Below are 27218 nucleotides of genomic sequence, written 5' to 3'. Positions count from 1 at the left end.
GCAAAAGCTGAAAAGATTCTCCTAGTTAGTGCATGTGTATATGTGTATGTTTGCATCTGTGTTTTAACTCACTTGCATAGGATACGTGTGTGGTGTGTTAATATTAGGTGAACTTTAAACTGCCTCTGAGGATTTGCACCATTAAGTGCGATCTGCATTCCTCTTCTTTTAGCTTAAGTTTTATCACAATTTACCCTCTGAAATTCCTGTAAACTATAGGACTGATGGATATTTAGGCTTAAACAGCAACAGATGAGCTGCAGTCTGGGTATTTGCCAAGCCATACCTATTAAAGCTGTTGATATCTAAATGAATTGTTTCTGAGGTGCCACTCACACTCTAGGAGAGGTACTGTAAGTTGAAAATCATGTGGCATTTTCAGACTAAACCATGAGATAGAAACATTGCCCAAATCACTTCAAAATTGGAAAATCAATGCGCAATAGCCACAAGTTTAGTTAGTTGTTCTTGTTCCAAACCAAAAGTTACAAAGGCAGCCTTTGCTTTCATTCCTATCACAGCAGTCATTTTCACACTGGCCCACACAAACACTATGAGAAAAGATGGAGGTGTGATGAGTGAATTCTCACTGTGGTTGGCAAAATATATTTACAAGTCATTCTTTCTTCCTGTCTACTCACCTGCAACCTTCTTCTTTGCCTCACTACCTGTGTTGAACCTAGTCCGTTCTGTGCCACGATACGTTTGCTGTTGGGATTAGCAACACTGAGCATGAAAGGCATCTATTTCAGTCCTTAATTTAGTTGGCTATACTGTGTAGTAACTGCTGGATGTGTAAACAAGTAACTATTTGCTAACAGGTTTGTCCTATCAACTAAAAAATGTATATGTCAATTCACCGTTGTCATTCGCAACTTTTTTGCACTGCCACCAAGTGGCCAAAAAAAAAAAAGCTATTGCAGGTTTAAAGCTGAGCTAAAGAACATTTGTAGATTAATGTGTCATGTGAAAAGTGTCACTCACAAACCCACAGAGAATTTTCACTCAACTCTACAAATCCCCTCAGCTCTAGGGAGCGTTTTCGAGTTTAGAGTGTTTTCTGCCCAAAATTGTACTGTTTTGTTTCAGCCTCGCTGCTCTCATCAACTTTGTTTCCAGTTGATTAATCCACTTTGTGTTACCTATCCAGTACCAGCCAGCTGACAGACAGACAAAGTTAGAGACTAGCTGGGTTAACATAGTCACTAAATCTTCAGATATTTCCTTTCGAAGTTGGTGGAAACTAAACCAGAGCAATAAAGGAGAATGAATATTTGACTTACATTTGTGAGGTTGCCAGAAAGACAATTCTAAACAATTGCTAAAGCACAGTCTCTGGTTGATTTTTAAATAGAAAAATGTTTGTTAAAATGTATGCAGTTTCAGTTTATTTTAACAGGTTCTTGGATTAAGCTGCTTAATCCATTAAATTTACAGCAACTGCCCCTAAATTATAACCAAATAAGGACTATTTAACAATAGAAATACAATACAGAATGAATCCTATGAGGATGACATTATACATTCATAAAGTAATGCAGCCATAGTAGTTACAAACTACAGGGAGGGAGAAATGGGCAGAGGCCAGCAGATTGCATATAGAGTAAGGACTAATGCACACCTCTAGAGTCATGATCACAAGTGTTAATATAACATTTACATGATGTAGTATGAGATGAAATAATGAAAAAATACCTTTTTAGTCCAATTTGTGGTTCACTGTCCCTGAATTAACAAGGCACTTTAGCACAGTGAGTGAGCTTGTTAGTCTGGATTCAGTGACCTTATCAATATTAATTTGGCTGAAAAGATGGCTCACGGCAGTTACTAAGAAGATAACATTTATCCCACTCTTGACAATCCCATAATGAGCTACAGACATATTGCTAACTGTCATGAATATACATTCAATATTAATTCATTCAAATAGATGTGAGCATTGGACCTACAAGACTCAAGACTACTGCTGTGGTGAAGACTTATAATGGCCTCACAATAGTTTTGACTTTTACTGCTTCCGAGGTATATTTGACAGGAATCTCACACATAAAAAATAATTTTACTTTCATAGTGTGCTTGGTGTCAAAAACCGATTAATTCGCTTGTACTTTCAATGGCTTCTTTCAATATCTCGAGTGGTTAAAGTCCAAATATAAAAGTCTGAGACCTGACAGGAGCATTGGTCATCATCTACTCAGGATTATTAAATTCTCAAAGATTTTTTTCATAAACTAGGTAATGCAATACAACATTTAAGAACCACAGAAAATGAAACTTCTGAATAGAAAAAAAAAACTAATCTCATTGATTGTTCAGCCCTGACTTTTACTGAGACTATTCTTTGACATGAAAAAAAAAAAAACTGATTGAAAGTATGACTGCTCAGGTCAGCACTAAACGTGCAGCTAATTTAATACGCTCTATGAAAACGTCTAAAGGGCGGCAAATGCAAGACAAACATATCTATAAAATATGATATGATAAAATATGAATACTCTCGCAATTAACACTAACTTCTGAAAAAAATGGGGGTGGACAAAATTATAGAGTCACCTGCCAATATATTGCAATACAACTGAACAGCACCAAAACCTACATGCTCCAAAATGACCGTACAGTTGAATCAGCACCTCTCTATTACAGTCTGGACAAACACTGAACATTATAACCATAATTAAGGGAACATTTATTGCAGTATTATTGTATTAGACCGCATTAGTTTTAGCTATGTGTTCCTAATAAACTGACAACCGAGTGTATTTATGCTGTATTTTACTGCCTACCGAGTGTATTTATATTATGTGTGGCTTCAAGTTAGTTGTTTTTTTTTTTTTTTAATTCCCTTTTCGTAGGACTGTCACAATGAATAATAGACCAGACAAGTGGCTGGTACAATTGCGTATGGCTTCTGATCGGAGTGCACGCAACCATCCTCACGAACTAGCATACCAGCCTACCAGCATATCATTGCCACTTAGCTAAACTTGGTAGAAAACCGCCCTCTGCTGGCTAAATTTAATTTGTTAAAAAAAAATAAACAATACAGCAATGTGATGTCCAGTTTATATTTCACAACTACATTTAATCATAGACTTAGCTGCGCATAAGATAAGTCGCAAAGTATTCATTGTTTAGGCAGTTTAACGACGGTTAAACGCCAGTTTAACGCTTCACGTTGCTTACCTTCCATCTCTGACTCCATTTCCCGTGAAGCCCCAGCCCGCGGCGGACCCTGTGACGTATGTTTTAGTCGACTGTCAATACTCAAACTGACCTGGTGGACGTGGTTAAACGATAAAACTGATATATTTGATGCTATCTAGTGGCTGTGGTCGTCCTTAGCGGCACCGAGCCCCTCCGACTGAAATGTATCTCCTACTTTACGCGGCCGAAACTTCGTTTTATACGTTAGTTAGTCGGTTATCCCGCTTATAAACCAGCTGGTGTTGCTGCTAAAAAAAACAAACAGTCCAAGCTAGTTCAAAATGACTCTTCTAGCTTTGCACAACACCGGCGTGCTTTACAGAAGGATTCTGTCACAGTTTCCCCAGGACATCAGCTTAGCTTTTGCCTATGGATCTGGCGTTTTGAAGCAGCATGGGACCAGCCAAGGTCAAATGGAGGTAAGAGACACCTGTCCTGCCAGTTAACAGTTTTGCACTGCGAGTTAACTGTACAGCATCGTTACAGTGACATTGTAGTATAGCCTTTCTAGACTGAACATGCTTGAATAAATAGAGTTAGGCTAATGTCCCATTCTCCAAAAAGGAGACACTTGTCATGATGTGTTTCCTGTCTTTTGTCTTGTAGTGTCCAATGTTACAAACAGTGAAAATTGCATATTGTAAGGAGCAAGGCTCAGTACTAGTACATGACGGGGTGGGCAGTGTGTTTGAAGTGTGTCACTACATTAATATGGATATTGGTAATCAGTATCACTGTATTATTATGAATCTTTGAAATCACTAACACTATATTAATATCAGCATGTTTCTGATATAAATACACTCTGCATCATGATATTCCAAATATTAATTCCAAACATGTAATGTAAAATAATGAAGTTGTCCCAAAACTTCCCACACATGTATAGCAGTAACTCAATAACTCATTGTGTTATTTTTTTTATTGCACTTTGCTCAGTTTTGTTAATTTTGACTACAAAATTTACTTAACATGTGATCATATCACCACAATACGATCCCACTAAAAGTAGATAATACAGTAATATTTTTGGTTAGAATCTGTGTCCTAATTCATGCTTTAGGAAGATGTGATGTCCCCTATTGTTTTCACTTTTAATATGTACAGAAGAACATGCTGGACTTTGTGTTTGCGGTGGACGACCCAGTGACGTGGCACACCATGAATCTGCTGCAAAACCGCAAACACTATTCCATCCTCAAGCTGTTGGGGCCCACGAAGATCAGCTCCATACAAAATGAACACGGGGCTGCGGTATACTACAACACGCTGGTACCTGTGGATGGGAGGGTAAATGACATATCTTGGCATCTTTTTTTCTTGTCTTCTAAAAGGAAGCTGTCCAGTTCTCACTTTCTTCTGAAATCTCCTCAGTTCATTTGTAACCTGTCATAGCTACTCACCCTGTGTCTGCTTTTCACAAGAATTTACTTTTGTGATTGGTGTGACTTTAGTATTTGTTCAACCAACAATAAGCACTGTTAACAGAATTATATATGTTCAGCTGATGGCATCAGAGATCAGACCGACCTTGTATTTAAACATAAAAAAGGAATGTAAATTAAAAAGAACATTGATTGTCTCTTTTCAGATGCAAATTAATAAAATTAGTAAAGTATAAACATTGCATTCTCCTATAACTTGAAAGCTAAATATTTGTATCTTATAATATCTCATTTTATTGTTTTGTTTTTTTGTCTGAACAGAACTGTACATGTACGAACTACATATGACTATGACCCTCTCCTCTTCTTCTCAGATAATCAAATATGGTGTGATTAGTACAGAGTCTCTAATAGATGACCTGATGCACTGGAAGACCATGTACATTGCTGGACGCCTTCACAAACCAGTCAGTATCATGATTAGACTGTGACTGAATCCCTCAGAAAATCCAAACTGTCTAAAACTGTTTATTTTATTGTACTATTTATTTATTGTGCCAACTATTAATTGTCAATCCAGTCTAATGGTTTCTCAGCTTTTGACGAAATTGTTCGAAAATATATAGAAGCAGTGGAATGTATTTTCCAAAAAGGGTTCACTACAGGTTTTTTTTTGCCCATTTGACTTTACCAAAATAATTACATACAGTATTCAATGAAATCTCCTCATGCTTTGCTAAAATGTATGTGCACAAATGTACCGCATGCATCCATGCTTATATGCATATGTGCATGCATGTGTGTATGTGTTTCTGTGCAGGTGAAAATGCTGGTGCAGAATGAGAATGGAAAGCTCCGTGCTGCTCTGGTGGCCAACCTGAAGAGTGCTGTGACAGCCTCCTTCCTCATGCTGCCAGAGAGCTTCACTGAAGAAGACCTTTTCCTGCAGATAGCTGGCCTTTCTTATGCCGGTAACTAACCCATACAACTACATAACCCTAAAGAAAATGAAACACATACACAGTTGCAACACACACGTGCACTTCTTACCACTGTTGTTCAAAGATAGTAGAGATGATATCAAAGCCTGTGGTTCTGAGGTAGTTGGCTGGCAAATAAATTGCTCTAAATAATTAGACTGATGCTTCTAGTATCCTGAGACACAAAACTAATGTGATTGATTTGGTCAGATGTAATGACGTTAAATAGAAGCAGGTAAATTAATGTCCTATGAGCTAACCCTACAAATGTTTACATGCTGAGAATGTGCTAACAAGGGGAGTGTTGCCATGTAGCTTCCCCACACAACATAGGCAGAAGATAAAGCCCTGATAAATGAGGTAACGAGTATTTTAACCCTACCAGGAAATTTACGCAAGAAACTGAACACCAGCAAAGACGATTATTACACTGAAGGGAAAACGTTTTGTCTTTGCCTCTGAAGGAGATTTTAGGATGGTGATTGGAGAAGACAAATCCAAGGTGTCCAATATCGTCAAAGACAACATTCAGCACTTCAGGATTCTGTACAGCAACATCCTGCGGGACTGCCCTCAAGTGGTCTACAAACCTCAGCAAGGAAAACTTGAGGTAAGACATGTTGAACACACATACACAGAACACAGACCTACTTTAATCATCTCACTCGATATTTAAGCAACACAGCTAAACTTGGACATTATTTGCTGTATCTACAGTTTTGTCTTTTTTACATTGATACTCATGTTACATTATCCTTAGACCAAAATGGTGTATAATACAAAAAACTCCACAAGTATTAATGTGAAAATACGCATTAATCTAATTCCTCTACAGTAGATTTTTGTGGATTTTCAAGGCGTTTGCACCATCTACAAACCTGACCAAACATCTCTGAAACAGTGTGTTTCCATGATTGATTGCTGTTAATAATTTGTAACGTCATGCCTTGCATGAAAATGGTTCTAGAATTATTTACAAAAGGAAACTGATTAACAAAATTGTGACCAGTATTGGTCTGTTTTAATTAATTAGGGTTGGAGGGCAAGATTACATTTACACAGGATCTGGGCTCAAAGGTTAAACAGATTCCTACTGAGTTTTTGAGTTACTACTGAGTTACAATATTCTGTAGCTTATATTAAAAATACTAGAAATTACAGGTGGTATAATGTGCGGCAAAAGGTTAGGACGTTCAACGCAGGCATACTTTAATTGGCAGATAACAATAATATAGTGTTATTACCTTGAGATACATTTACTCTCTTCAATCCTATTTAAAATTAACTCTGTTTAGACTATCTGACCACTGTAGATGTGATAGTTGGTGCAGCTGTCCGTATTCAGTCTACTGTATATGTAATTCTGTGTATTTATTCTTGTGTACCTGCAGGTGGACAAAAGCCCAGAGGGCCAGTTTATCCAGCTGATGGCATTGCCACGTACCCTCCAGCAAAGGATCACAAAGCTGGTTGACCCGCCGGGGAAGAACCGAGACGTGGAGGAGATCCTGCTTCAGGTGGCTCAGGACCCGGACTGTGGAGCTGTCGTACAGCAAGGTACGGAGGCAAGAACGGGTAGGATGTAGAAGTAGAGGTGGTGGAAAATATAGGTAGGAGGGAGAGGCAGGCAGAGAGAGAGTGAGAGATGGATGGAAAAAGTACTCTCTCCCAAAATGTTTAATTCAAATTCATTCACTGGGGTCTGAGATACAGTTCACGGAGGATTTACAAATCGAGGCCAGTATCGTGTGGTGAATATTAGATAAAGTAGGATCATGTTACAAATGAATGATGTTAGGAATTATACTAACATACTAGCACAGCCAGTATATTGTAAAAAAAACATGCCCAAATGTAATGTATTGATGGATAAGTAAACGAGTAGTAAATCAAACGAAAATATCCCCCCATGCCACCCACTGGCAGTTGCAACATTCATGGTCACTCCTGTTTTCTTTGAAAAATAATTAATAACAAATCAATGGATGGACGGATTTCATTAGTCACCATTATAAGGCAGGAAGCAGGAAAAAAGGTTCTGGTCCAGATGGAGATAGATGGATAGAATAAATTGATTCTAAATGCACTCTGCAGGTGGCAATGTTCTTGTTGGTAGATTATACAGGCTCTGCCAATAAGTAGCAGTCATAAAATCATATTGCAGAGTGATGAGATGTTAAGTGCGTTCTTAATTGCAATGTTTCAGCAGGTTTTTTTTTTCCTCCTAAGGTATCTCATCTATTGTGAAATCATCCAGTATAACACAGAGTATCAAAGGCATTGCTACAGCTGGTAAGAACTCTTTTCCTGTTCATTTGATATTTTGGCAAATTCTGAGATTACACATTGTCAGGTTGTGTTAATACTGTTTAGGCTGGTTTGATGCTTCAGTTTCCTTAAAATAAATAGTTAAAAATAGTATGACATTGTGAGAAATACGCTTATTTGCTCTCTTGCCGAGACTTACATGTGCAGATTGATACCACTCTAATGTCTGCACGCAAACTTTGGAGCTACAGCGACCAGTTGCTTAGCTTAGCATAAAGACTGGAAACAGGGAACCAGCTAGTCTGGCTCTGTCCAACAATAACAAAATCAGCCTGTGTTATATTGCATTTGTTTAATTTTTACGAAAACCAAGGTGTAAATATAACAATTTGTGTTTGTCAAAGTAAAATGTCAAACTATCCCTTTAACATGGCCTTTAAGCATGCCTCTCACCTTTATTTAGAAAAATGGACAATCGTATAAAAAAAAAATGGAAATGATGTTTTGGACAAACTAGACATCTTTAAATTGTGTACTTAACCTTCAACTGTGGATTAACTGTTTAAATGTAGAAATATTGATCCTCTAATGTGGTTGTTAATGTTCAATGCACTGTGTGTCCTGGTCCCCCTCAGGCTTGTGGAAGACAGTGTCCTACAGCTCCAAGAAACTAATGAAGATGTGGAAGGGCTGGAGGAGGAAGCCGTCTGTGTCTCAGATGTCCTGAACCTGTCTGTTCACTAATTACCTGTCTGTGAAAAGATGGGTTCAGGAACCTGTCTGTCTTTATCTAAAGTAAATAGTTAAACATTTCCCACAATGTCATACTGTTAACTATTTACTTTACCTGTCTGTCTTTATAACCGACAGTCTGACAATCAACGTCTATCCTTTGATTTTACTCAGACAAACTGTGGCAGGAACAATCACCCACTAACCTCTGGTTGTGTTACCCCATGGTCTGTATGAACGGGATCATTGACCAGGTATAAGGCTGTCTGAATAGTTTAGAATCACCTGTTCAACTGCCCTTTATCATGCAATTCATAAAAGTTGTAGAATAAAGGGTGACATGTCACAAGTCAGACAGAACTATGGGTGACATTTCAGATTAAAACAGATTGGACCTTTGCGGATGATGGCACACACAATCACACAGTGACTGGCGAGGAACTGCTGAAGGGACTACACTGCAACAAATACCACAAGTATAACGGAGAAATTACTGTGACGTGACAGAATCTTCTCATCTTGGACATGCATGTGTTACATCTGAGCATTTTCTGTGTGAATGTGCTACCATGGTAACAAGATGATGGGCATCTAAAGTGCTGAGATAATGCAGAACTAGATTTTTTTTATGGGCAATTTTCATCAGTGTATTCAAAAAAGACCATTGATTGATTCCTTTCAGCTGTGGACTAGTGTTATATGCTACACACACACACACACGCACGCACACACACACACACACACACACACACACACACACACACACACACACACACACACACACACACACTCTCTCTCTCTCTCCTTATCTCTGTCTCTCCTTGCCAAAGATCTCAAATCTTTGATCTCTTAACTCTTTACGTTTTAAGAATTTTTTTGATAGTTGCACCACATCTCAGCCAGAATTCATAAACTAAAAATAGGGTCACACTTTTTTGAGAAGCTGTTTAGGAGAAGTCTGTCTTATCCTTTATCAATTTAAAAAATGTTTCTAATTGTTAAAACAAACCATTACACCTTTATGCCCCCATGATTTTTTTTAGTCCGCAAAAATCCCAAAGTGGTTAGTGAAATAGTGAAAATATACTGTATATTAGCATATTCACAAATTACATCATGTCACAAAACACCGGATTTACAAGATAAAATAACAAAACATAACAAATATGCGGGGGGGGGGTTAAAATGTCACTACGACAGATTGAGGAGAAACATTCATTCCAGTCATAAAAAGCACATTATTCTTAGTGTGTGATTTTGTTTGAGAAAATTTCTATTTTCTTTTTTATTCATCTGTTTTACAGGCTTTTTCACAGAGGACATTTAGACACATTAAAAGATGTCAAAATGTCAGCTGTGTTAATGTTATTTTTAATCAGATATTACATACTGTATATAACTAAAACAACTTCATTATGGTGCACAAACTCAATAGACAAAACAAACAAAGTACAAATCAAAAGAATAATAAATATATATTTACACAAATGTACACCAAAGATTTCAGAGTTTTTATGTTTTTAATGTTTCTGGGAAACTTGTACCTTTAAATTTCATTTTTAAATACAAGAGGAGTCTAAATTTAAGGATGTAGATTTTGGCCATTAAAAAAAGATAAGGTTAATCATAAAATCTGAATTCTTTCCTTTCCCTCTCATAATCAGAAATACCAAAGAAAACATCTTTAAAAGAAAAACATAACTAATCAAAACAGTGATATAGGTCTACTGGTCCTTCTTCCATCATAGTACAGTCACAAGTGATTGTACCGGTTACTTCCTGTCGCTTGTTTTGTTTGTCCACCCTTGTATTCACCACTGCATCGTTAGTCATACTTGAAAATGTCCTCAGCTATGGACACATGAATCATTTTAAGGCAGCCATGAATCACTGTAAGGCAGGCTCCCATCACATCCTCTAATGCCTAATAATCTAAAAGCCTTTACTGCATTTTTGTTATAATCTCTATGTACTTTGGGACGGTTTGCTGAGCACACATGCCTTTCTTTGGCACTGTCCAGCACAACATTTTTACAGCTCCACACATAGTCCAACTCTGCTGTCAGTGGTGGAAAATAACTAAGTATATTTTCTCAAGTACTGTAATTAAGTACAGTTGTGAGGTGCTTGAACTCCGCCTCATTATTTTTTGCTTTTTCACTTTTGATACTTAAAAAGACAGTTTGATTTTAATACTTTCGTAGCAGGATTTTTGACCGCAGAACTTTTACTTTGTACTTTTACCTTTTATTTTTTGCTACTTTTACGTAAGTCAGCGAAGCCCTAAATCCTCCATCCACCACTTCTGGAACCGCTTTGCCCGGAGGCTCCCGTGCAGTAGTCGTCCAGGGAGGGACTTCCGCCTCATCCCCGCGGAACGTCTCATCACCTCCGAGTCCCTCCGAGTGGCGGCCGCGGCGACGGCGGCCTCACCTTCAGAGGATGTGATGCAACGGTCTATTATCGTAATGTATGCTGATATCACTGCTCCAGCCCTCCACCAATCAGCGCGCCTCACTTTCACCACCTGCTAGGAACTGAATTCCATCATTCCAGGCATTCCTCCTCCTCCTCCCCCCCCTCCCTCCCTCCTTCCCTCCCTCCCTCCTCCTCCTTTTCCTCGTTTACAACCAAGTTTGTCCCGACGGCTTTGCTACTATTGTCTTTCCCTCGTACGGGACCGTGTAGCCGCGGCGTTTTGTTTTATTTCTGTGGGACATATACATATACATATATATATATATTTGTTTTCATTTATCTCTTGTGTGGACGTTATCATACTGGAAGATACCAAAGTGGCGCTTGAAGGAGGTATGTGTGCTACCAAACATGAAGTTGTGTCTGACTGACATTGTTTCGGGGGGTTTGTAGGATGAGAGTGCGCTCTTTATTATTTGAGTCGTGTGGGTCCAAGTCGGTCCCCCCCTCCTTTTTTTTTTTTTTTTAATATATATTTTTTTTTTGTAGAAATATTCAGCTTGTAAATGGAGACAGCCTGGAGAAGAGGCGTAAGATGAGGGCTGAACTAATAATATCCGCTTTGATGGTTGAGGTTTCATTCACTGTATGAAGCGGCAGTGGCGGGTCCCCAACTTTCTCATGTCATGACCCCCCCCTCCTCCTCCCCAAAACCCTCCCCTCTTAGCCACATGCTTTCCTCCACAGACTCTGGGACCTTTACTTGTCTCTCTGTTGTCCTTTACGTGGGGAGAAAAGGGGGGGGGGGCAGAGAGTGAAACCAAATAATCACGAAATCAGCCCACATCTCTTCCCCCCTGTGTGCCGATCTTCAGGTTAGTGGCAGGTCACTTTGCCGTAGACCTGCCCGGATACCTCTCGAGGGAGAACTGATAAGGAAGCACTGAGTCAGGCTGATATAAATACACGGCTGGTGAGAATAAAAATGGACGCACTTGCTGCCAACATAATCGGTTTCACTTTTCCCGAGTCGGCCTCGTCAGAAGTTTTCTCTACGCGCGGCAAGTAGACGGCGTGTTCTGGAGGTAGTGGGGGAATAAAACCGAGGTTTCACACTTTAGTCGGAAGCTGCAGGATTGTTTTTTTTTTTTAAAATATGTTTGTTTGAACTAATTAAAATATGACAAGTCAAAGATTATGAACTTCCGGATTTGAATTAAGGCTAACTGTTTGATTGAATATCTGTTTGGATGTAATATGTTATCGTAGCCAGTTTCAGTTCAGTAATAGGATTCAGACTATTGTCATGAGAGTAAATTTAGGTCACTAAGATCTAAATAAGGGAAAACTGTGGTCTTGTACAAAGGTGAAGTTCTTGTAGAGCTTCTTCTGTGAAGACAACAGTAAACACTGATGCACTGAGACGTGTAAAAAAAGTTTTGCAGAAAAACATTAGATTTATATTATTTGAACTACACCATTTATAACAGTCCAATTTTAGTGTGTGCACTGGAAGTCAGGTATCGTATTGGCACTGTTATCAAAAAATTGCAAATGTTACACAGTCAAAGTCTTTATAGGAATATTAATGACTTTATCTGTAATTCGAAACCTGTGAGATGTTGGAACACTTTTGAGGCTATCAATGACATGGCATCCATCAAATTTTAGTTCAGTTTCTGCATAAAATGCTACATAGAGATGAAGGAAAAAAACAGTTTTTTAAGTCAACATTTTCAACTCTGTGCCCTCCCCTCTGTCCCGCAGGCATCCAAGCATGGAGACACCACTGGATGTTCTGTCAAGAGCAGCATCATTTGTTCATGCCAATGAAGAAGAGAGTAAGTTTTCTCACAATGCTGGGGTGCCGCTTGTGTTTGGTTGCCTCTCGGGAGGCCTGTGCTGTCAAGAGGTGAATTGTGGACAAATTATTTGTATGATTAGAGTTGCATTTCATATCGATGAAGTGCAACATTATGTTCAGCGACAAGCCCCAGCCCTGTTTTCTGACAGGAGACAATAGGCGTCTGTGCTGTGCAAGCTTGCAGTTGCAGACGCACAGGCAAATAAGACCAACTGCCATCCAGACTGCTTTCACTGGAATAAGGGAGGGGTGTGTCTCTTTCTCATTGCTGTTTTACTGGCTACTGGTTACTTTAACTTTCTTTCTCTCACTTTCCTGTCTTTGTCACTGTCTCGTTGATCTCTGTCCATCTTCCTCTCTTTTTCAGTCCCCTCTCAGCCTCCCTGCCTCAGTCTTAGTTCTCCTGCTCTATCTTCTACCGTCTTTTCCTTCCTCCTCTTCTAATCATGCCCAAGGAGTTCTGGCATTGCTGAAAAAAAAAATTCCTTCCAAGATTAAGGAGAAATGGCCAATCCTTCTCAGCAGGCCTCTCTGCAACCAGCAGGCGCCAGGGCTGAGTGAAACCTACAAGGACACTTAACATTCAGTGGATGCCACCGATAATTAATCTGCACCGTTGGGAGGTGGCAGTTTAGTTATGTTTTTAGTATTCTCCACATCAGTTTTGGAGATGATGTGTCAGGTGTTCAATAATTGCTCTCTGGCTCTGCAGCGCTTAGACTTAATCCACCATAGTAGAAAGAAATAGCTAGGATTGATAAGCAGGTGGATTTACTCATTTTTAAAGCTCCTGAATCATCAGGGGGCACTATAGGTTGGATTCTTAAAAGGAGGCTAAATGATGTATTGAATTCCATTAAGAAGAGCGTGTATTTTAATTTAGTAAAAGTGCAAGCTTGCTGATGTGAAACCCATTTCATACTGAGAAAACATACCCTCTACAAAATTTCTTCAAGTTCCTACAAATTAGATAATATGGGATTAACTTTGAGTATACGCTATATATACAGGAAAATGTACTGTTAGATTATCACTTGGGTTCATTGGTGCGCAGAGAGATTGGGAATATTTAGAAAGAGTTCCAGCTGTAACATCTCCCATGTCACCAGCTTGTTCCCACAATGCTTCGGCTTAAATGAGCTGAATATCTGCTTCCTTGCACTCCTGAGTAAAATGGCATGGGAGCTCTCCACTCCTCCTCCTCTGCTCCCTCGCTCCCCTGCAGTGTTTTTGTTTTTTCCTCTGCCCTGATGTCGCTTTTTGTTGTGGGTCGTGCATGTCCTCTTTGTCCAAAGACAATGCACTCGACCTGTTTCCACAATAGTGCAGAAGAAATGGTGGAACCAGTGAGCCAGCTAGCCTATTACGCTAGTCAACCAACCAGCTAGTCTGCCAGACTAACTGCAAGTCCGTCAGACAACCAGGCCCACAGGCAGTTGAGTCAATAACCTCTGCCTGCTTGTTTGCATTTATGACAAGCCTTTGTAATGCCTTTGCAGCACTTGACACCAGAGCACTTGCCACAGAACAGGGAGAGGCTCAGGCCTGTCTTCACAACAGCTGCCTAAACTCAGAAGGACTGAGTGGGGCTTGTCAGGGCCAGTGCTGCAGTTCACAACACTGAGAAATCGAAATGAAAAGCTTTTCTCAATTTTTCAAACCACATCCCTGCAGATAACTCATCTCTCCGGGAAATTAATTTCTCAGATAATTGCACGAATGCTTTCTTGAGGGAAATGAAATTAGAGTACATGAATAATGTATTTGTCCAAGGTCGTGCTGCTTGACTCAAAAATGGAAAATATACTACAGTAATACCCTGAAATATAATCTTCTGCCTTGGCTCAGATCAACTACGGCTGTTTGACGGAAAACTCATTTGCTGCGTAATAAATACCTGAAGTTTGCACACATAATACCTGGGAGAAGTTGATAGCAGCAACAGCTATTCACAGAGCAGAAGGCATCAGCCCACAGTTATGAGCATCTGAAATATCACAACCTTAGACCTACATCTATACTCTGCCTTGCAAGTTCAAATCAAGTCCGTTTTATTTAGATACCCCAAAATCACAAGTTTGCCCCTGAGGGATTAACAGTCTTCATAACATCTGACCCACTATGCTTTGATCCTGGATTTGAATCAGAAAATTCCAGCACAAAGTATTTAATGTAGAAAATAAAGGAAAAAAACTCAGATATGCAATAGGTGTCGTATAGACAGAGTAGACAGAAGTAGCAGTCGTACAATTAGAATATTGAGAAACAACACAAATTTTGTTAAATGAAGTATAAACAAATACTGTAGCATTTACTAAATATTAAGTGTATCAAATTAAATCTGAGTCTTTGGCCAGTTGGGAGCAGTATAAACAAGTGCTGAGCTGAGGGGAACTGTAGAGTCAGTGATAATACTCTGTGGGTTTGTCACTATGAGTGACTTCTTTGACATTACACGTAGTCATTTGATCCATGGTGATTATAAAAATACTGATTATAGCTGCTCTAAAGGCCTTCGGGCAAAGGGTAGAAGAATGGGGATCACAGATCAGAGAAAATGTCGAACAAGATAAGGTTCTTGCAATTAGATCCAATAATGTGATTTGATCCCAGAAGAAGAAAACACTTTCTCTCACACCAGCTACATGTCCACACTTCAGCAGGGCTGATTCTTGCTGTCAGTGAACTCCCACCTTCTGGTTGGATGTATGTGAGCAACACTGACCACAGGTCTTAAGTCAAACAGTCCTGACCTTGAATATAGAGTAATTACACACTTACTAAAAAAGCAGCGAAGTAATCTGTACCTTATATTTAAAGGTGAATGTGGGGAAATGCTTAATACTTGCCATCACCCCTCCATAGCAATTTTGGTGGCTACTTGGAAGATCTTGTAGAGTGCTCCACCCTTCCTGGAAGCAGACCTGTATTTGAAATCAACCCTAAACAACTCAGCTGCAAGGACAGATCCAAATATTACTGTTTGTATCTCAAGCATTTTTAATACCTTTTTTTGAGTCATTTCTTTGGTTTTAGTGTGAATTAAGCGATGTTGCCGGACAGCAGGCCCTGACAATGCTTGTTGTCTCTTGGATGTTAAATCAAAGCCAGTCATTCCAAAAAAGGGCAGTGTTTTAGGGCCCTATATGGCCTTTTTGTTTTTGACAGGAACCACAACAAAAGAAGAACCAGTGCCAAGAGAAGGTGGTTGACTGAGATCTATACAGTGCCCTCTGCTCTAGTTCTGTACACTGAAATACTGCTTGTTTGTTTAGAGAAAACACACACAATCACAGACACACACACACATGCACACACAGAATCCCCCGTTGATTGTTATAGTTTCCATGGTTTGTTCAAACACCGGCAGTCTTTTCCTAGCTCTTAGTGAGGGTTCTGGTCTAAGGGAAGCGGCCCATTAAAACAGACCCTTCTTTATTGTACTGCAATGAATAAGGCAGACACTCCAGGTGATGGAGAAAATAACAGGAACACCTTCCAGTATAATACATTCTGATGCAGCAACACCAAACACTGCAGCCTTTAAAATCGCCATAGAGCCGATTCAACATCAGTCTCAACAAAAATGGAACATTCTGGGTTTAAATTGTCATATTCATTGCAAGGCTGTTGTATTACATTGTGGGATTTTGCCAGTTGTCCCTGTTCCTGTTTTGCCATCTCCTGTATAAATATCTGGCCTTGGATGTATGTAAGTAAATCTGGTTATTGTTTACTCGTTAAAACTGATCCCCATTGTCTGAATTGGGCATAACGCGGTGTTAAACTGGAGTTAAATGTGGTCAACTTTGTCAGAACTGCGTCTTCCTTGAGCGCTAGACGGGTTTGTAATTTGATTTAAAATTTATCCATACACTAACAAGTCTTTTCCTGCATGGCTCAGAATTAGGCAGATGGCCCACTAAACATTGATTTTTTTATTATTATTATTATTATTACTTGTTACCTGTGCTAGCAGCATGGCTCTATTGCCGGCAATGTTGGTCTGTTGGTTTATAGGTTTGTTATTCCACCACTTTAGTCCAGACTGAATCATCTCAATAACTATGTGATGGATTGCTGTGAAATTTTTTGCAGACATTAAGCATCACAGAGCTGCTAGCATGTCTGTACTCTTTAAGTCTTGTTTTAATAGGAACAGAAATTTAAAAACATGACATGCCCGAAGCAGATTCACAAAGCTCTGCTTGTGCTTACATGAAGCAACAGGTATGACCGAGCAAATTAAAACTGAATCAAATCCTGAATCCTTGCTGGATTTTCATCTCCTTCGTTGCTTTTCTTACTTTTCATGTTCATGGAATGGATATTATGAAAGCTGATTTTTAAGAGAGGCAGGCAAACTGGAACTAAATCTGGTCATTATGGTCATGTAATGCAAAGTCCACACTGAGGTGGATAAGACTTGCAGGGGTAATCTTATAAGGTTGCAGTCTTAGTCTTTGGTTTCCACACTTAAAGTTGCATTTTTAACCAAACTAAAGTTTGGTTAATCAGACTTTGCACATTTTAAACTCTTAAAGGGTGGTGTAGTAGTCCTCTCAGTTAAGTGAACTGTTGAGACTAGTCAGAACATGTTGGTGCTTCATGGTGCAAACTCAGATCAACGCTAAAAGTGAAATTGCAGACCTTGCATCATGGCACTCTGTCTAAACACACCTGGAGGAAAAGAGTATTCTTGGCCGAGAATAAATGCCTGTGGGTGTGATAGGTTCGGTTTTTGGGTGTGTATGGAGCTTCTGCAGCAAGGAGTGGGTTTGCCCTCCAGCCTTTTCCAGGTTTCTGACAGATTTCTCGCAGTGCAGCCAGTGTAAAATGACATAGGTGTTAAACAATTAAACCCTAGTAGTGTAAGCATACAGATTTTCAACAGCATAACTAAATCTCTATAACTCATTTTCCCTGCATGGCTTGTTAAGGTGTTTGAAATTTAAAAGAGCTTAAACTTTAACACGTGATCTGTACCTTGCATTTCTTTGTAACCCAGCTGGTCACACTAAAAGAAGCTGTGTGATCTCGTTTTGCAGGTTTGCAAAAACCAGTGTGAGCTCTCTTTTAACATTGTCAAAACTTCCGAAGCATTGGAAACATAAAACATGCACACAAGTATTTGTTGTTCATTAGCCTACATCTGTTTAACAGTGTTAAAGGAATATTTTAATACTTTTTGGAGTCTTCACTAGTGGGTTGGCAACCTCATGGTGACAGCAAGACCCCAGGAGTTAACTGCTCCTGACCAAATAGTCCAGGCCATAATAATCTGTAAAATCACAGCTTGTCATTTTGAATATTGGTTTTTGTATGAATTAATGATTTTTTATTGAGTTTAAAAGCACTGGTAGGTGGTAGGGCTGACCCAAATGCCTCTGCTGGCTTCTGCTGTTGCCATTCTTATCAACATCCAAATGCCGTGTGTTTTTTTTTTTCTTTTTAATATATATATATATGCATTACCACAAAAATCCCAAATAGGCCATGAAATAAGAAATAGTAATCCAACAATATTCATCATGCATCAACATTAATCATTATTAGTTATTCTCAGACAAGGACATTTATTCTTAGTGATCCTTTTGTGTGTCACAGCTCTCAACTAACATTACCAGCACTGACACTGGGGCACTGACACTGGGACCACGTGACAGGCCTACAAGTTAAAACTACGCTAGCAAGATGTCGAAAAGCGTCTGGAATAATTTCCAAATTTGCGAAGATGACCCCAAAAAAGTTGATTGCCAGATATGCCAAAGGAAACTAGTATGTGACCTGCATGCTAACATGTAGCATCAACATCAGCCCCCCACCCCCCAGCCCCCTGGTCAAGCTTTGAATATTCGCAGGTAATTCTAACTGAAGCTTTGAAGGAATAGAAATGGTATTTGGGACAGCCCCAATTTGTGGATGTTCTTGGACAGAGCCTGGTTAGCTTCTTTCCATTTTTCCAGTCTTTAAGCTAAGCTAAGTGAACTGTCTTCTGGCTGTAGCTTCCTTGCTGTATCGCAACCTACACATAGGTTCAGTCCTTTTATTCTCTACCCAGACTTATATTTGTTATATTTGTGTTTTCCTGGAATATCACAGATGAACTTCATTTTTATTGTCTTTAAAAGAAAACACATCATTAGACAAGGCACACCTGCTACCACTGAACCAACTAAAACCTGCCTTGTGATAAAATGATCAGACATACACCAATTTGTCTACTAAGTGTCTGACTGGCTGACCTTGATTTAGAACTAAATGTTTATGCTAGAAGTTTGCAGCAAACATAACAGTCATAAACAAAACAGTGAGGAACATAGCAGAGTACAATGGTATCTAAAGTGACTGAGTTTGCATTGTTTAGCCTTTATGTGTGTGCTCAAATTCGTGTCTGTGTGCAATAAAAATCAAAAAACTGAGGTGCATGTATGAAAGACTGTAGGTGCTACTTTCTCAAGCACCACTAGTTTTGCAGTCAGCGTCTGTTGCCGTGTCATTGATAAATGGGGTACTATGATGTCAGAACTGTCAACGCTTTCTGAGTTATTGCCTCCTATCTGTGTGGGTCAACGAGTCTGCAGTAGATAAATATTGGCTATCAGCAAAGGTTTTTACAAGTGCTAGAAAGATCTCATGGATGACTAGGTCAAAGTGATGTAAAGACGATGTACAGAGTAACACTTTAAAATTTAACATTGACTTTATTGTTACACTCCTGTCCTTGTTCTCACATCCATTCTATCTCTTTTTTTTTTTTGTCATCACAAAAGACATTTACAGTGTGTGCGGTATTACTGTAGGAATCTTGCCATTAACCTTGACCAAGGCCTCAGAACAGGAGTAGGTGCGCTGCTTGTTTGCTCGTTGCTCCTTAATGGTTAGGTTGGGTCAAATGACAAAGTATAAGAGGGGTTGCAGTGTAACTAATCATAGTCCAGCACTGCGATGGACAAAGCTGACAAAAGTCCGCCAATAATCTGTTATAAAAAATGTATCTGTATACCCTAATTTGTGTCTGTGTAATAATAAAACGGAGGAGGAAGTGCTACCAGGATCTGACAGCAGTGAAATGCAAAGTGGGGGATCCTGATGCAGGCGTAGGCATAGTACTGCCCACAAGAATCGTAATGGATTTCTCTGAATAATCATGGTACACTGCTTTGCTGAAGTACAAAAGTTAAAAATGCTTTATTATCATGGCCTAATGATTAACAGCAAGATTGACACATATTGACTGCATTCTCGCTTTTGTACTTTAAAAAGAAAAGCAGTGTGCCTTGCTTTATTTTGCAGGGGATCTATTCTCTTTATTGTGGACAGAATTATATCATTGTGTGTGTGTGTGTGTGTGTGTGTGTGTGTGTGTGTGTGTGTGTGTTTTGTTTTTTTAATGAATATTATTGGTTGCTCAATTCCAATCAACATCAAGCATGCCAATTTGAAGTTTCCAGGGACATACAGTATTTAATGGCTTCTGCAGTCAAATCACCAGCTACTTTCTCGAAACCTGAGCTATTATGTTGCATTCAACTCCGTTGCAGTATCATAATTTAAATGTTTTACCTGTCAAAGGGGTGGTGTCCTGTTTAATTATCTGTAAATGCTTATACAATTTGTTAAATAAAACATTTTGCCCTTTTGTCGTCCTGATCTGAAAAAACAGAGACTGTGGCCTACTTACATTAGCAAAATGATGTATTTATTTTGTTTTGTTTTTTCAAAAAGAATGGGGAGCAGGCTGAAGAAAGGCTTGTCACATACATGGGTTACTCATGCATGCCGGGTATGTGCCGCTCACCAGTCGTTGATCAGCCCTTATTCTGAAGGAGAGCTTTGTTTAAAGTTAAATCACCCAAGGTGTATGAAAAGCTGGTTGGAACAAGTGACAGCTTCCCAATCACTTCCCTTTACCATCAGTCTGTCTCTTGCAGTCGTACCCTCCTCCTACTTCATCTTTCTGTCCCCCCTACTTCCCTCTGCAATTCTACTTACTTGTCTGTGTGCTGCGGCACACACACACACACACACACAAACACATGCACACAGGCACTTACGTCATCGTCACTGCTTTGTTAGTGTCGTGGTTCAGTGGGCGGCCATTAAGACTAGAGGGGCAAGGGGCCACCATGGTCACAAGGTCAAAGGTGAAGTGTCAAAGGTTCGCTACGCCAAGTCACAGGGTTAAATATAATCCACCTTTTTTTTCCTCTGCACACAGCATTTTCTGGATTTGCGCTTCGACTGAAAAGCATAGGATTTTTTTTCCTTGTTTTTATATCACATGTACAATTAAATAACAGTTAGAAAAGATGTAGTTTAAGTGATATACTTTCACCAGCTGTTTGTTATTTCATTTATGTTCAGATATAAACATTAATTGATTTTTTTTTTTTCCTCCCAAATTTGCTATGGCAAATTCAATTCCAATGCACGCACCATCACTGCAAAATCCTCTGCTGGCCCAGGGAGGGGGTAGACAGCCTCATTCTTCTTGGATACACTTGTCACCATTTCTTCTTTTTACCTGTCGGTGACAAGATTCCCTGGTAATGCATTAAGATGAAAATCTGTTCTTTCAGAATAAGATTGTATCACAGGTCACCCACCTTAATTGGAACTTTTTTTTAGCTATTACCTTGCTTAGGTGGAGATTCCCAAACTCACTTGAGCATCGAAATTTCCTAAACAAGGGCCTGAGTCAAATAGTCAATAGGGGTTGCTTGAATTTGGGACCCTGGTCAAAGCGACTTGCCTTCATGTTGGCATCCGGACTGAAAAAGTTGAAGTATCCAGCACAACTCAGTATGTGCCACGCTTGCTGTTCCCATACCAGCGCTGCTGTCTCAGTGAGGGAACTTTCTCAGAGCTGTGCTGACCACACATACTTTACATTCCTCTCTTTTTGATAGCACCCGCCATAGTTAGTCAGAATTAAATGAAAAAGGATTGCACTGCATCTAAGAAAAAGTTATCTTTATAATGCAAAAAAAGTATTATGGCTGAGACATACAGATTTGCCCTTTGAGTGAAGTCAGTTGATTTGTTGAAGATTGAAGAAAATAGGAAGGGTGCTACATAGGTATACCCGACATTTTTTGGAACATACTCCTCTCAGAAAAGTATGTATTGTATCTGTAGCATTGGCATTCAGTGATAAGGTTGTGTTGACGACATCTGAGTATACCAGGGCTTTAATCCAGGCACAGATGCAGGACATGAGTGGTAGTGGCACAGAGCCTGCTGTTCCATGTAGGAGCAGTCTTGGCCAATACATGATAAGCCCCTGGGGTTAGTTTGCTACCAGTTAATTGTTAGCATGGCAAGAATGTTGTCATAGGTCCCACTGCACAATGGAAGCAGCAATCATTTTCCATTACCAGAAATAAGATCTGTCTAATGTGATATATTTGAAAGGCTTGATCTTCCTTTACTTAGTAGCAAAACAAACATTGACCAACCTCAATGTCAAAGTTGGATAACATATTCGGATACATGTGTTTCCTAATTTTAGTTTGAAAGAGTGAATGATCTGTTGAAAACCAATGTCACTGCTATGCAAAAGATAACACGTGCACCTTTCTCCTTTCTATATGAGACGTCTGAGTCTCAACCTACTGCTCAGTTGTATTTCGGTCAGTTGGATTCTGGTAAAAACATACTGTGGATATTCAACCTTGTATTGCCAGAAAGTGAGAGTGCAGCCGGTGCCTGGCATATGTTTATTTTACGCTGTAAACAAAATTTGGCAGTAAAGCAGGAGGTGAGGAGTGGAGGAGAGCACTTATGGTTTGAGACAGAAGGTGGAAAAAGATTTGGAGGAAAGAAGATGATGGATACTTAACAAATGCTGCAGAGACCTGTTATTGCATTTTTAGTGAAGAGCTTTGTTAAATATAAAGGGCAAAAAGTGCAGACAGCATGGGAGAAGAAAACTGAAACAGGAGAACAAATAGACAGCAGGTCAGTTTAAAAGAAGAGTGAGACAGTTTGCTCAAATGGCAAAAGAGAAACAAGACAGATGGGCTATAGGGACAAGTAGGTCACACATGACTTAGATGTCTTGGCTGGGAGAGAAGGCTTTCCACAGGCCACAGGTGGCTTATCTTGTTTCTGTCACTGCAGCAGATTATATAACATTACTCAGAAATCACAATGATGGTTGATACGGGTAAACAGGTGATAAGGTTCCTATTAAGCTGCACTACTATGTGATATCAGAGTTCACAGACTATCTTCCAAGCATAAACTGCTGTAAGATGTACAAACAGTAGGCCGACGCTGATGGAAAGTGAATCCCCAACCGGAATGGTGTTCGGCACCCCCTTCGTCTCAACCGTCAAAAAGCCTGTGCGGTCGACGTTCCAGGTGGATGCCATGTGCGGACCGATTCTGGTCGCTGAAAGCCGCTGTACACTGGTGGTGGAATGCGACTTGAATGTAACATAGAAGGATTACATTATGACACCAAGATTTATATGAACAGGTGTCTGTCAGAGGTTGCATCTATCTGTAATCTGCGATGTCATACCAACCTACAGCATGGAGCTACTCCTTTATCAATTACGGTCACTAATGTAGACCAAACTCGCACAACGCATAGAAACATTTATATCAGGGGGTGTCCTTCGGCCTATGGTAAAGGCATGTGGTTTACCATATGGCCGCAACGTCTGAGGTTTGATTCCAACCAGGGATCTTTGTCATAACCCGGTCTCTCTCCAAATATTTCTGTCTATAGCTAAACTACAAGCTGTCAAATAACTGCTAAATTTAAAAAAAGAAACTTTAAAAAATATTTTATATCACAGATTACAAAGGGATACTCTGAATTTAAATGAAAAACTTGTTACAGTCTAAAAAGCAACAGTATTACTAATGTTTGGAGGGAATAACACAAAAAAGAAAGCATTGGGTTTTGTACATTTTGGTGGAAGATTTGCAGTTATCTCCATGTTGTCAAGCATTTATCTTTTTTCAGCCATTATGCCCTCTGCATATTCTTCATTAATAAAGAAATACTTCTCTGGGGAAGTATTGTAATACAGATTCATTATACAGCGTTTAAAAGTGTTAGAATTTGACCACGCTTGTATCTTAGTGGGCACAAAATGAATAATGGTTGAAATTGAACACAGCCACAACAAGTGTGATGTGAGAGAACACAAAGGTGGGAAATGACAGCATAGCTTTGCTTCCACACAATCACCTGTTGTTGTCATTGTTTTGGTGCAGCAACCTGATATTTCCTCCTCTGTGAGTGAGTGTTGAGGATATGTCCAGCACTCCCAGAAACCCTCTGTGACAGTATCTTGTCGCAGCTCGGTTATTTTGCCCCTGAATGCTCAAAAAAGATGATGTGCATGTCTTCACAGAAAGCTGAACTTCTGTTTGTTTCCTGGTGGCTGTTGAGATGCAGGGATATTTAAAGGTTTCATCTGAAAAGTGAGAATATAGGATTTTTAAATTCGTAGATGGTTAAAAATTGTGAAACACTGAGTTATAGTGTCATAACTTGAAATACAGGTGTTTGTAGGCATTATACGTGTAATCAGACCTTTTACAGCCTCAAAGTTTGTCAAAAAGTCCCAGTCATTTAACCGCCCTGAAACCAAGAGTTGAGACAACACATTTCAGCGGGGATAAAAGTTTTCAATCCATTATGTGACCATGTAAACGGAGCCAGTAATGGTGTGATAGTATTTCAACAGAGGGCGCCATAAAGTAAGAGGACTTGACCTTTGATCTCTGCCTGTGTGAGAGTTGTTCTGCAACCCTAGCACATTAAGATCATGTTTCTACTCAAGTTTAAGGCCAAAGTTTTTCTTCCCTTATCGCTTTTCAACAAGGTATAAACATCATTTCATAAGATAAGTAAATAAACAGTGAGACTGAAATCAAGCTAGACAGCAGGAAAGGTGAGAAAGCTAAAATGAAGTCAACTTTTTTGTTGTTGTTTTTTTTACAGTCTACTATCACCCTTCGGTCTTTCACTCCGCCGGTGTTTGTGACACAGTGCTGGAGCGTGTTAGTAAAGCATTAGGATGAATCACCACCTGGCCTGTGCGGAGTGGTTATCAGACACACCCTCTCCCTGGAGAAGCCCAGACCTGTTCAGAAAGAGACACACGACACCGCAGGAGATTAACTAGATCTGGCGATGCCTTGTCCTGATAGATTAGACAAATAAATAAACAGGCAGGGAGTAAGGGGGGTGATGAGAGGAAGGCAAGCATGATGGGTTCCACTGAATGAATGATGGGTGTATGGGCGGCCGTACTTGTGAATCATTTACCAAACTGAGCTAGAAACTAAGGTAAATTATTGCTGAGCATTATTCAAACCTGATTATCGGGTTCTCACTTTACGCATAACTTATTTCGTAAGGATGGAGATTTTATAAACCAGTTCATGTCTATTAATTATAACAATAATTATTATTCGTTGGTATAATTAAGATTTAGTGTGCAGGCAATTATGCTTTTTCCGCAAAAATTTTTGTATTTCATCAAGTAGATGCTTATATTTCACTAGCAAGGACAATACCACAGCCTGCCTTTTCCTATAGCTGACATCACTATTGGTCATCGGTCCTCGGCCCTCACAGCGAGCTCTTCACTTTGACACTTCTGAGTCATGCTGAATAAAACAAGCTGGGGAAACAGCGGGGAGAGAAGATTTATACCACAGTAGGCTAAGTTATGCGTAAGAACTTTTCCCTATGGAAGAAAGAGGTGGAATTTCACCAATTTGTTGTGTAACCATTAATCTCCTTAGTATACTTATTCAATCTTACAGCCTGCCAGGCCAGAACAAAGACACTGTGTTAGAGAGCTTGTTTGCCTTTGTATGTAAATTCTAAGTCAGGTTTTTTTGGGGTAACTGCAACACACATGTGTATGTTAAAGTGAAAGCAGTCGCCACAGGGAATACGCTAGATTGATGTATGCAGGAGGTACAAACATTCCCAAAACTAACTCTTGATTAAGTGTTAAATAGGACATGAGGCACTTTGTAGAACAAATAATAATGATGATGATGATGATGATGATGATAATGATAAATGTTAAAATTGCATGGTCATTTGATTTATGATGATAACATCAGTATTTAATTAGCATAGAGAGTTTAATAGAGTTTTTAGAGTACAAGGTTGCAATCATCCTTGGTCTATCACTGAGTTTTCTAATTTACTGCATGAAAGCCACAAAGTCCGGAAGAAAAAGGAAAATGACACAATGAAGGAAACAAAGCGCTGGATGTCACGTTTCAGTTATTTTTGACAGTCTTAATACTCCAAGAAGGTTTTGGAGAGCCATTAAGTTTTTATCTTGCCGTAGAAACTTCAATCAGCTGCCGCTGAGCAAAAGTGTGTGAAAGATCTGCTGTGCTGAACCTTTCAAATTTTGTGTCCCGTCGCTCTCGGTTTTTACTCTGGCACTAGCTCACTGCCTGTGGATGCTGATCAAAGTTGTAAATTAAAACCATTTTTTTCTTACTGAGGTACGTGTAGCCTAAATACAAGACACCCTTCTCGCCCTGATATTTAGATTTCCTAAAAGGTACCGTAATTTGAATTGTTTTGCCCTTTAAAAAAACCTTTCAACCTTACCCTATTTAATAATGAAACAACTTTTTGTGGGTTACCACACACTAGTACAATATAAGCTGAGCAATAGTCAGCAAGGTTCAGTTTCAGGCCTCTTACTTGTTGGATGCACATTTATGTAGTTTAAGCCTGTGTTGTAACATGAAGCACCAGCTGTGGTAGCATCAGTGGCACTGAATGGACTCTCTGTCTGAACTCAGCTGAACTTGTTGCATCTGAAACTGGAAACAATGGCCGTCCAGTGAGACGAGAACCATGTTCCTTAGTTCTGAGCCATCGTGAGAGGAGGAGGTCAGGGGGGAGGAGGGGAGAGGCCTTTGTGTGTACGTGTGTGTACAAGAAAGAAGGGCCTATAATTATGTTTTTGTGGAGCAGTGTAGAGTGGCTGTATGAGGTTTGTTTTTTTTTTTAATATGGATGCACATGTACTGTGTTTGTGTTATACTTGTGGCTTGTTTATGTGCATGAGAGAGGTGGTGAAAGACAGGGGCTAAAGTCCCCTGTAATTAGTCTGTTAATCCAGTTTTGAGCGGTGTCTAGAAGTTACGAGAGGCCTGTTTAGTGAGGCAGAGGTCAGCGAAGCAGCCGTGACTGCGGGGTGACTGGGCCCAGCCAGTCTGTTGATAAATGTATTCTACAGTGGTTTCAATCTGCGTGGAGATTAAAACCAATTCAGGACAGGAAAGTAAATCCACCTGCTTGACAGCATTATCTCTTCCTTTCGGTTTCTTACCAAGGCTGAGAGTTGGGGTTCAAGA

At 39.6% G+C, this 27218-nt stretch overlaps 3 protein-coding genes across 4 annotated transcripts in view; 2 read left to right on the top strand and 1 right to left on the bottom strand.

Annotated features, from left to right (window-relative positions):
- syn2b (synapsin IIb) overlaps nt 1-3213 on the bottom strand; it is an 86431-nt gene extending 83218 nt beyond the window's left edge. The window contains exon 1 of the mRNA XM_040159508.1: nt 3184-3213. The gene's annotated coding sequence lies outside the window, so the exon portion shown is untranslated. The remainder of the gene's footprint in view (nt 1-3183) is intronic.
- tamm41 (TAM41 mitochondrial translocator assembly and maintenance homolog) lies at nt 3157-10126 on the top strand. Of its 2 annotated transcripts, XR_005709827.1 has the most exons (9): nt 3157-3623; nt 4312-4494; nt 4964-5056; nt 5410-5560; nt 6034-6179; nt 6961-7126; nt 7799-7861; nt 8473-8632; nt 8744-10126. XR_005709827.1 is itself a non-coding variant. In XM_040159509.1 (8 exons), exons 1-8 carry the CDS (start codon nt 3486-3488, stop codon nt 8562-8564), a joined length of 1032 nt encoding a protein of 343 aa, XP_040015443.1. In that variant the 5' UTR covers nt 3158-3485; the 3' UTR covers nt 8565-10124. The 2 variants fall into 2 exon arrangements, 1 of the variants encoding a protein (XP_040015443.1); XM_040159509.1 differs by having other exon boundaries at nt 3158-3623; nt 8473-10124.
- A 1196-nt stretch (nt 10127-11322) lies between these two features.
- vgll4b (vestigial-like family member 4b) overlaps nt 11323-27218 on the top strand; it is a 43165-nt gene continuing 27269 nt past the window's right edge. Inside the window, exons 1-2 of the mRNA XM_040115541.1 lie at nt 11323-11380; nt 12755-12828. Of these exons, the coding sequence (XP_039971475.1) occupies nt 12765-12828 (64 nt within the window). The 5' untranslated portion in view covers nt 11323-11380; nt 12755-12764. The remainder of the gene's footprint in view (nt 11381-12754; nt 12829-27218) is intronic.

The sequence above is a fragment of the Xiphias gladius genome, chromosome 21 (assembly GCF_016859285.1).
Source record: "Xiphias gladius isolate SHS-SW01 ecotype Sanya breed wild chromosome 21, ASM1685928v1, whole genome shotgun sequence".
Classification (NCBI taxonomy): Eukaryota; Metazoa; Chordata; class Actinopteri; order Istiophoriformes; family Xiphiidae; genus Xiphias; species Xiphias gladius.
Note: the sequence above shows the minus strand (reverse complement) of the source record. Positions and strands in the feature narration are given on the sequence as shown.